This window comes from Spermophilus citellus, assembly GCF_964194105.1.
Source record: "Spermophilus citellus genome assembly, chromosome: 1".
Lineage (NCBI taxonomy): Eukaryota > Metazoa > Chordata > Mammalia > Rodentia > Sciuridae > Spermophilus > Spermophilus citellus.
This window is the reverse complement of record NC_138182.1, coordinates 24,967,934-24,980,035: the sequence shown is the minus strand read 5'-3', so window position 1 is coordinate 24,980,035 and position 12,102 is coordinate 24,967,934. Positions and strand designations below refer to the sequence as shown.

At 31.9% G+C, this 12,102-nt stretch overlaps 1 protein-coding gene across 7 annotated transcripts in view; it reads right to left on the bottom strand.

The window, feature by feature from the left end:
- Positions 1 to 12,102, bottom strand: part of PAN3 (poly(A) specific ribonuclease subunit PAN3) — a 135,834-nt gene that overhangs the window by 94,190 nt on the left and 29,542 nt on the right. For 6 of the 7 annotated variants that reach the window (XM_081293126.1, XM_081293125.1, XM_081293127.1 and 3 more), the window contains exons 3-4: positions 12,019 to 12,085; positions 9,900 to 9,970 (exon numbers count right to left, since the gene is read on the bottom strand). In XM_081293126.1, the coding sequence (XP_081149252.1) occupies positions 9,900 to 9,970; positions 12,019 to 12,085 (138 nt within the window). The remainder of the gene's footprint in view (positions 1 to 9,899; positions 9,971 to 12,018; positions 12,086 to 12,102) is intronic. The other variant, XM_081293131.1, reaches the window with a different exon arrangement.

Here is a 12,102-nt window from a genome sequence, read left to right as displayed (position 1 = left end):
CCAAAAAATAAAAAATAAAAACTCAGTATCTTTTGTAGAAACAACAACCACCTACCTCCAGTTAGTCTTATGAAGTCCTCTCATTAGAAACCTTTGGCATAGGATTTAATATATGTTTAATCCCCAAATAAGCCTGCATTTATTTCACAATGCTTTCTAATTCCAAATAGTCTTCCCTTAGTTAATTAATGTCCTGATATTTTAGCATCTTTATAATTATGAGATTTCAATATAAGATTACAATTCAATTAATGATAAGTAGCTAATCTAAACTCACCAGGGGAAAAATAGATCCCAAACTGATCTAAATCATTTGAATTTTTTAATTAAATAATTTCCATAATCATTAACACAGGGTTCTATCTATACCTAAATTATTCACAAAACATGAATTTTAAAGCCTCCTACACTTAATTTAGAAAAATAAATCCAAACCTAAAAATCTAGTGAATTTTCTCATGACTAGAAGGCTTAAAATTTTTTAAAAATTAAAAACAGGACAGACCCAGTGGCACATATCTATAATTAAAGCTACTTGGGAGGCTGAGGCATGAAGATCCCAAGTTTGAGGCCAACTTGGGCAACTTAGTGAGACCCTATCTGAAAAAACAAAAATTAAAAAGGGTTAGGAATGTAGTTCATTAGTCAAGCACCCCTGATATTTAAATCCCTAGTACCACAAAAATAAAGAGATAAAATTTTTAAAAATAAACAAGTCAGCTTAAAGGATATGCTGTATTTTGTCCCTCCATTCATTAACTGTGGTCTTTTCATGAAAATATATTCAATTCTTTATGTTTTCCTTGTTTAAATAAAGACAATAGTAGGATGAGCAAGTAGGTCTACAGAAAGTAGGTCACAGACACCAGATATAGTGGTGCATGCCTGTTATCCCAGCAATTCACGAGGCTGAGGAGGATTACAAATTCAATGTCATCCTGAGTAACTCAGCAAGGCCCTATACAACTTACTGAGACCTTTTCTCAAAATTTAAAATAAAAAATAAAAATAGTAAAGCACTCCAGGGTTCAATTCCCACTACTAAAAAAAAAAAAAAAAAAAAAAGTAGGTTATAGAAAAATAGACTGTCATTGTTAAATACATGTAAATTAAAAGATCTTTAAAGTTGTGAACCAATACACAAATCATACAAAAATCAGGGGAACTGCTAAGTAAAAATTCATCTAAATTATATTAAATATAGAACATTATTTACCTGCATAAACACATTTACATTTTTTAACTGTTGAGTCAGAATTAGGGAAGATTAATATAATCTATGTAGATTTAAGAACCTATAAAACAGTCATTATTTCTGTTCTTAAAACCATAATGCTAAAAAGGATTTTTATGCTGCCAAAAAATAAAGGTGAAATATTCTTTCTAAGCAAGGCCAAAATAAATTTTTAATCAAACTGCAACTTCCATTTTGCCTTTGAGTGAAACCAGAATATAAGACAGGACAAAATACAATACTATGCTAAACTTACTAAAATAGAGTGAAAATTTGTTGTTTCTTTTTTTAAGTCATAAAAGTTACTTTTACAATAAACTATCACCTATAACAATGCTTTAAGTTTTTTATTTCAGTTCTTTACCAAAAACAATCATACTAATATATCTACTGGTTTATTTAAAAAACCTTTCCCCTTTGATTTAATTCATGTATGCTTAGGTTCAATCTTGAAATGAAGCAGAATATTTTCAAAAAATGTTCTTTACTATAGTTTATTTAAATTAAGTTGGCAGTTAATAAAAAGTAATCTTGTATACATTCAGAAACAGATAAACATGGGTTTTAAATTGCAGAATTGTAAGCAATAGAAGATGTAATGCCTACTATTTGATAAGCATATGGCACTATACCAAGCACTTTACACCCCTTAATGTATTTAATGTGCATAACCCTGTGAGATAGTGCCTATCATTATTATCAACTTTACTGACAGGAAGAGTAAATCTTGGTAGAGGTTAAAATAATTTGCCTATACACCTATAAAAGGTTCCAAAGCTGCTGCTGCTTCTTTTTTTTTTTTTTTTTTTTTGTACAGGGATTGAACCCAGGGGAGCTTAACCACTGAGCCACATCCTAAACCTTTTTATATTTTATTTTGAGAAAAGGTCTCACTGAGTTGCTTAGGGCCTCGCTAAGTTGCTGAGGCTGTCTTTGAACTTGCAATCCTCCTGCCTTAGCCTCCTGAGCAGCTGGGATTACAGGCTTGAACCATCGTACCCAGCCCAAAGGTTCTACTCTTAACTGTGGCATCCTGTCTCCAATTCAAAGAAATCTATTGCACATGTTACAGTAGTCCTTAATACATTACACTCTCAATATTATCCTAACTATACCTGAATCAATGTCCTTGAATCTAACTGCATGGACAGATTCAAGAGAAATATCAGCTAGAGATTTCATTCAAAGAAATAAAATTAAAAGGTTTTCCCTCCCCATTTTCGAAATGCAAGAACAAATTTGGGAAATAAAACAGAGCTGGCTAAGTCTACTTCAAATTTGAGCATGTTTCTGGAAGAGAATACTAAACTTATCTTTACTAATTTATTCCCCACACCTCTTTCCTAGGAAAATAAGGATGAACCACCAATAAGTCCAAGCTTTTAATACCAACTATTACACTTTGTAAATGCAATGACCAGAGTGAAATATAAAGAAGCCAACTAGCTAATCTCAGAATAAACTACTAGTTCCTCTGTTCAAGTGGTAAATGGACCGTGGTTTTCCAAACTTCTATTATTATGTAAAAAAAAAAAAAAAAACTAACTCAAATTCTCCAAAGCTATAAAACCAGATGATGACTACAGCTAACAGTATTGTATATTATGTATTAAAGGCATGCAAATTACATTTCACAGTGTTTAAATATGGTAACATGTCAGCCACAATACTGCCAGATGCATCTTTTAAAATTATTTTCTAAAACAAATTTATCTCACTAGTGCTTTTGTAATCAAGCAACCAATAAAACAAGATTCTGTTGATTGAATCCTTCAAACTCTGTCATGAATTTGAAGAAATCTTAATTCAACAAAACAAATGGTCATTGAATACAAAGTACCAATTAAAGTACAGAAAGTACATGGTTACACCTTCTTTCATTAAAAAAATTTATTCTTTCCAAGGCACATCTTTATTTCAGCACAATCCTGGCAAGTCAATCTGTGGACCCTGTTACCAAACAGAAAAAGAAACAACTCTTCCAAACTTCAGTCCTTTTCTATAGGAAATATCACATTGGTAAACAAGTTCCAACCAATGAGAAAAAAACAGATCCAGAGTAGAAATAAACAAGAACAACATTTAAATCTGTTAAAAAGTATTGACAGAATACAGACATTTGTTAAGGGGAATTTATTAACATAGATCCTTAGCAATAAACACAACAGTGAATTTAAATTAATTACATAAAAACAATGACAGCTCTTTCTATTTAAAATTACTAACTTAGCAGATTGGGAATTATTTTATTTATATTGATTATTTTAATGAAAATGAGCATACTATTTTGTTTTTTATACATATCTAATATAAAATAATGTGTGTTAACATGACATTTCAAATGAGGGCAAATGTCAATTACTTGTGAAACTCAAGACCAGAAACAAAATTTAGGTATATTACTTGATTTCTCAAATATTTCATTTCCCAAAATGAGAAAACAAACTCTCACAAAGGAGATTTAGATGACAGAATAAAAAGATTTGCTTTATGAAAGAAATAATTAAGTTTACCATATTACCTGGAACAGAGTCAAAAAATCATCATCAATATAAATAAAATCAAGTTTCTATCTACATGCCATTACATAACAATAAAACCCCCAAAGGATTTTTTACCCTATTTGAAAAACCAACAAGAAGCTTCTGAGGAAAGCAAAAAATGTTAGGAGAGAAGACACTTGAACATCTCAAGGTAAATATTCCCAGAGCAACTACAGAACCCAGAACAGTTATGTAACTCCCGCTGGGCAATTTTAATGTACATTGATCCAGATTGAGTAGCAAGAGATGTCTTTAATTTCAAAGCAAGGCTTGAAAGATTCAGGAACACCACGTATTACTTAACTACCAATGAAAGCTACCATTATTGGGCACTTCTATGCCCGGCAACATTTAGTCCTCAAATCAATCTACATCATAGGTACTATTCTCACTTTGCAAATGAAGAAACAAAAGGTTGCCAAGTTAAAGACATAAAGATAATCTGTGGAAAAAGTAGGGATTTAAAATTCCAACTGCCTCGCATCAGACCCCAAACTCAAAAACCTCAGCCATTATTCATAATCTACTGGTTGAGTACTATTCCTACTATTTACTCTTTGATGAAAGATGAGGCTCTGCACAAGCTACAGACAGAAGAGCACCCATTGTGTGATTCCTGACTGGGAACCTGGACTCCGAGGACTCTACCACTTTTCATACAGAACCTGTATGTATATTTCTAATATTCTGCCTCCATCTGGCTCAAGCTGGGACACTACACATTTCCACAGCATGGCAAATGGAAGTCAATGAAAGTTTAGTGACTTCAGTAAAGAGTAGCTCTGAGGACTGGGATTCTAGCTCATTGGTAGAGCGCTCCCTGACGTGTGAGGCACTTGGGTTTGATCCTCAGCACCATGAATAAAATAAAGGTCTCTCAACAACTAAAACACACACACACACACACACACACACACACACACACACACACAAATAAAAAGAGTAGCTCTGAATATGTTAACTTAGAATGTCAAACACGATTTTCTACAAAAACATTCCTATACAATATTCATGGGTAAAAGATTAAGTGACATAATAAAATGATGCAGCTGACTGGAAGCCTAAATAGCAAGTAAAATATTAATTCTTTATGAGACATAAAGAACATAAATAATTGTTTTACAAATGAAGCTTTAGATTGGAATTTCCTTTTAAGTTTCAGTTATTTTTCAATATTTTTTTCACTTTCTCCCTTTTTTATTCTTATTGAGATCGGTAATTGGTTTGATTAAAGACCAAATAATCAGCAGGGCTCAGAAAGTATTTACACTCCAAATTGTCAATACTATAATTCTATTAATTTCTCCAAATTTATCTTTCTTCACAAAAAACTCTAGAAAATACTTTACAGGTTCATTATTATTCCATATCTTGTTGCCTTGAATTTGGATAATATAAAAAGTTATCTTTCAGAGACTTTAGGGCCAGGCACAGTGGCTCAGGAGGCTGAGGCAGGAGGATCACAAGTTCAAAGCCAATCTCAGCAAAAGCAAGGCACTGAGCAACTCAGTGAGACCCTATCTCTAAAACAAAATATAAAACCAAGGGACTGAGTACCCCGAGTTTAATCCCTGGTACCAACGGGGGGGGGGGGGGACTTTTTAGAACAAAATGTCAAATTAATCAGAATATTTTTCCTTGGTAAGTTTATAGAGATGGTAGAAAGGAGGAATAGATGTTCTTAAAATAGAGAACAATATAAAGGGGGACCTAAACTGGGTTTAAACAGGAAGAAAGCAGAGTAAGTGCTGCTAGTAAATTTTTCTCTCAAGCAGATAACCCAGAAGTGGACCTCCAACATTCACATCACCTCATACATAAGTCACAGCAGATGAACCAATCCCCTTTGGTTCCACTTTTCTCATCCTAAAAAAGTTTAAAATCAAGAATGGAAGAAATGAACATACTTCAGAAATCTATGCCTCCTAAGCCCAAAGAATTTAACTTGTTATTAAAGCCTAAAAAACCTGATGAGAATGAAAATCTGTTAGCCAACTATTAAAAACATGTTGCACATGCACAGTATAGGTTGCATATAATGTAAGCCAACCAAAGAAATGTAAATAATAAGCACCTGAACTTTTGTGGGCCAGGGGGTGGAAGGAAGACTGAAGAGGAAAATGACTAGGTGAATAAAAAAAAGATGAATAAGATCACTAGACCAGAAAAATATTAAAGGAGAAAGTAAGACTGCTAGACAAAAACTGTGAAGACTTCTCATCTGCCTAGGAATTACATCAATATGTGGTGGCCATGAACCACTTCATTTATAAATATCTGTATTTCAACACCCAACTTCTTTAAACAAAGACATTTGTTCCGAAGAGATTTCTTACTCATATTTTTACTGCTTGTATGGATGACATTTCTGATTCATAGAGGCCCTCAAGTCTTTCTTTTTATACAAGTCTTCTCATACCAGTGGTCTGTTTTAATTTTTATCATGTACTAAAGTTTCCTCATGTATTCATCTCTAGTGTATTAACTCTCATTTTAAATGAAACTCAATCATCTCTAGTGTTTCAGAAGCTTACCTCTCCCACAGAATATAAAGCTACAATTCAAATTCTTCCACAATCATTCTTGGCCAAGAATAATTATACACATTTTTTTTTAAATTATGGGTTTTATCTGTAAAATTATGCTAATATGGGAAATAAAAGAAAAAAAAATCAATGCTTCTCAAACTTTGATATAAAAGATTACTTTAAAAAAAGTTTCCTCTATATCATGGTTCTATAATTTGTAAAAATTAATTACTAGAAAAATGATCATATTAGGATGTCAAAGTATTATTATAAAAGTTTTTAAATATTCATTTCCTCCTTACAGACAGATAACAAATCATGGATTGAGAGTAGCACTGGCTCTTTAATACTACAAGTATGAGTGCCCTAAGACTTGTGTTCTCAATACATTACCCTTCAGAAAGTTTTTCACAAACCTATTATTAACAAGACAACCTAGATGAATGGCTATACACATGTTTGTACTGTTTTTCACATCCTATATTTACTTCAACAAAGTCCTAAAGATACTAAAGCCCTCAGCCACATTTACTTACTTATTTATGACACGCAGAAAAGAATTAAGTTTTTTCCTAAAGCTCTTACCACTATTACTTGTAATGGAGCATAGCTTCTACCTAGGTAGCTTAGCTTCTCCATATTCCTCAACACTCAAAAAACCCAAGTCAAAAAAACTTTTCTCAATAATTTCTCATGGATCTGGAAAATTCTCTGCTACTCTGCAGTCACAAGATATTTAAATTGGCACTAAGTAATATGCTGCTGTGTATTATTTTCTAGTAGGTTCATGTAGTACCTCTGCTATTAGATTTGAGGGAACCAGGAAAAATATCAGTCCTTTCTTTTAAATTTTTCATATATCATAAAGTAAAACTGCCTACAGTAAAGATACTTGACTGATCTGATCCCAATATGTCACACACCATATAGGCAAAACAAACATAATAGTGAGCACGGGAATTAGCTAACTGGGATTTTAGAAACTAATTTACCTGACAATGTAAGAAAAGGTGCTAAGTATTAGCTAACTACCTGTTCCCTGACAGCATTACAAAATATCACTGAGTAATCATGATAGTCTGCTTAGATAAACCTAAAATTATAATTAAAATTTATATAAACTTTTATTTAAAAACTCTGAAACTGCATCATTAAACAAGCTTTGTGAATTACTACAACAAAAGACAAACAGGTAGTCTCCATATGACTGCAATTCATAATGTATATAACATGCAATGTTCTTATTGCCAAGAATATTTCTAACACCGGGAGATTTTATACCTTCTTAACCATTAACAATTTAAAAACACAAGCAACATTTACCCACAGATACCACATAATAAGGTCCACTATTGGAAAAACTCACCATGTCCCTAGTCTGGATACTATTTTAAAAGAAAATATCAAGAGCTACGAATTTCTAGGTAAAGACTGACATATGAGTGTTTTAAATTTATACAATCACTGCATTTCAAAAATGAAAAACACCAAAACTATTTAGGACATGTTTGTCATCTCATAGGTAAACAAGATTACAGCCTAGAAAGTTAGCTCAAGGTTACAGCAAGTCAGGACCTCAAAAATCACAGCAGGTGCTCACTTCCTATATTAGCCTAATTCCATTAAGATATGTTAATATCTTTCCAAAGAGGAAAACACATTTATAGTAACATTTCCTTTATTAATTTACTTTAAAGTAAATTTTTAAAATAGGCAATAAATCTTCCCTTTTCTAATCTCTAATGATTTTCACTACTTTTTCAAAAATAAATGTCAGCATCTCTAAGTCATATATTTCAACTTTAAAATATATTCAGCCAACCTCTCATATTAGAAATACTTTTGTCATTTACCATTCTAGTTTTACTTTCTGCTCATGTATCAGAAATACTACTTATACAGTTAATTATTATTTTTCAAATGAAAAAGAAGCCATTGGGGGATCTCTAAGACAAATTAAGGGTTTTTCTATTTTCCCCCAAAGAGCTCCAGATAACTTGATTTCAGGATGGATCTGCTTAGAGCATTTTATTGTTTACTTCCTTAATAACAGGTTTTGTCTACTGTCCTCTCACTATTGGCAATGGATGTGCTTGTATCCTACTCTTTCACTTCTAACATATAGAATATTTAGAAACTAAACATTTTCAACTTATGAGAAAAGCCATGTAAAACAAGACTAAATTTATTATTGATGAGACCTTCTAAGAAATCTATAGTATTGGGCTGGGGTTGTAGCTCAGTGGCAGAGCACATGTGAGGCACTGGTTTTAATCCTCAGCACCACATAAAAATAAACAAAATAAAGGCATGCTATCCATCTGCATCTACTACAAGAAAAAAAAGGAAAAAATCTATACTATTAAACCCACAAATTTTAATCTATCAAGTCTAGCTGCTTAAAGTATTTTCTAGTTACTTTCTTGTTCTCATCCATGTCTCAAAATAGAAAATATCAGGTACATGAGGTGTTAATGATTACACCTGTCCCCATGAAATCTGTTTTGCCTTAAAAATCCAGTCTTCCTGAATTTTTAAAACCACTTTATTGAGGTATAATTGACACATAAAATGTATACATTTAATATATAACTCAATGAAATTGGAAATAAGTATGTTATGAAATCATCACCACCAGTCTCCCCAAACTTCATCTTATGCTATGCTCTGAGCAGATCTTTTCCTAAAGCATTTTAAGTTCAAATCACTTTTTGTAAAATTAATACTTTCATTTGGGATCTTTCTTCTATTACTTAGAAAACAAAATGTTATAACTTAAAAATTACTACAAAGATCTACAAGCTCCTGAACTTCTTTAGCTGCTATTATTTCTAACCAAAAAAGGTTAAGACTACCTTCTCTAGATGACTACTGGGTATTAACAGGACTCTCATTAAGACTCAAAGGCATTAAACTATTCATTTCAACTTGCCACAAAATCTGTTCTTATAAAATATCATGAAAATCTGCACATGTTGTATTAACCTCAATTCCAATTAAATTTTCCAGCATGAAAAGGTTTTAAATAGTTGGGCCAATTACAAAATGTTGAAAATTTTAAGTTTGCCTTGTAATGAGTTTGTACTGGGGAAGAATCATTGAAATCTAGACCAAGTACTCAAAACTAAAGTTAAAACATGACTAACATTCCTACACCACAACCAGCTATAACATTAAGTTAGATGTTATTGGGCTGGGTTTGTGGCTCAGTGGTAGAGTGCGTGCCTTGCATGCGCAGGCACAGGGTTCGATCCTCAGCACCACATAAATAAATAAAACAAAGACAGTGTGTCCACCTACAACAATTTTTTTTTTGAAATTAGATGCTATCTGAAAAATAATATAATAAGATAAAGGAGAATGAGCAAAAATAAGCAGCAGAATTTCGGCCTTTCTCACAAATTTTCTCTATACTTTGCATAAAGATCAAATGAAATTCCACATATGAGGTAAGGAAAAAGAATAAAGAAACAGCAAGAAAAACATTTCAGTCCATAAAAGCTCTCCCCCCTCTTAAGAAAATACTGATACTATGTAGGTAACAATCCCATCATAACCTATAAATTTCATTAGTTTTACCCAAATTTCACCTACCTTTCTCCTCTGAGAGATGTTGAGGGCACCAAAGTCATTAAACAAGGATGAAGCAGGTGAACTTAGAGCATCTGGAAGGCAAGTTACATAAGTTTCCACACAGACAACTCAGGTAATCCCCCAAACCTAATAAATGTTAACCTGTCAATAATAATAAAACTCATATTCCACAATAATTACACTCAGTTTCTCACACATAGTGAATGCTCAAATATTTTCTGAGTGACTGAAACAAAAATGATGAATACCTCACTCAGTCCACATTTAGTATATACTTATTCAGAAGTTCTACATATTAGGATATATCTGCTTGATTAGGGCAAGAGAAAAATCAAATATAGGAAAAAAAATCTCGATCTTCTCATTGGCAGGCAGTATATTAATGAAGGAAGTATGTCTGTGTATAGTAAATGCATGTTTGTGTTCCTGAGATCAAATCCTAAGGAGGATAAAAAGAGGTGGAGGAAGAGCCAATCATACTCTGATCTAGACTTAGATTTAAACACATCATCAAGGCCTTAAAACCATATACTCTACCCAACTATTCCGTATATTCCCCCACCCCTCACAGCAGTGATAGGGACTAAACCTAGGACCTTGGGCATGCCAGGCAAGCACTCTACCACTAAGCTACATCCCAAGCCCTTTTTTCTATTTTTTATTTTGAGATAGGGTTTCACTAAATTGCACAGGCTAGCAATTTATGATCTTCCTGCCTCAGCATTCCAAGTTGCTGACATAACAGTTATGCACCACTGAGCCCAGTTCTAGTCCACATTTTTAACAACAGATATTTGATACTCTTACTAAAAGATAAGGTAAATTATTAAGTTTTTAATAATGGGAGTATTAAATGTTTCAAGATACAAACAAAATCCAAAAGATAGGTTTAAAGTTGCATTGTTCTGCAAGCAGCAGTTACAAATAAAATTCTCTTTTCATTTTAAAAATCTGAAGTTTCTGGAAAAGTATGCATGCGATCTGATGAAACAGCTTCTCTTCATTTCTGGGCTTTAGTAAATCACACATATTTTAATATCATTAAATTATCTGTGAAATGCTTATTAAAAAAACAACAAATGCCCTCATTTAAAGGATTCTTAATCTTTAATGCAGTGCATATGTAAGTATATTGTAGATTATAGTATATAGACTGCTGCCTTCTATCTGTATTTTTAGTCTAAACCTTGATTAGAATTAAAACAAACTTATTATTAAATAATTACTAATGCAAAGAGAAGCAGCATTAGTAACTTTTTATGTAACTTTTTTTTGTAACTTTTACATTTAAGATATTTTTATGCAACTTTTACATTTAAGATATTTAAAAATAGGCATGATTATATCATTCATCCTTTGTACTAACTTTGACAACATTGAAACAACAGCATTTAAACTCTATGAGAATATTAAATATAAAATGATGCAAATAGTTTCTAATATTTTAGAATACTAGGATATTTTAATATTCTTTAATATTAAAATATTGCTTTTTCTCCCATAGCATAAGACTGTAATTTCCAAATAGTGATTGCAATTTGGTATATGCACATAAAATGTCTTTCACAGGATATAATATGCAAATTCTTATTCCCGTGATTATTTATAATTATTAACACTGTACTGATACAGAGTAATAACTGTTACGTATTTTTAAAAATAATCATTGAACATTTTTTAAGATAGAACACATAAAAAATATCTGGAAATTATTTATCTAAGACTTTAAAATGTTCATAATTTTTTAAAATAATTTCACTTCTAAAATATACCCCCCAAAAATGATGCAGAGTATTGACAGAGTCCCCTGGAATATAATAATTATTTTTAAAGAAACAAAAGTAGTTAAGTTAAACTATGAAAATAAATAATAAATTTTAACTCATAGTGATTGAGAAGCACTCATTACTGAAGTCTGTCTAATGTGATCTTAATTATTATGTAGATTCATATATATAGAAAAAAGGAGGAATTTAAATCTTCACAATTACCTGAGTAAGGAGATAATAGATAATTTTTATTTTCTACTTACACCTGTTTACAATTTTCAAAATCTCTACAAAGGACATAGTGCTTTTAGAATCAGAAATACACACAAGTAAAAGAGACCACATCTTACCATGGCCTGCATATGGCTTGGCACTGTCGTTTAGAAGGCTTGGGGAGCTGCTACTGTTAGTCATCCTCTGAAAAATAAAATATG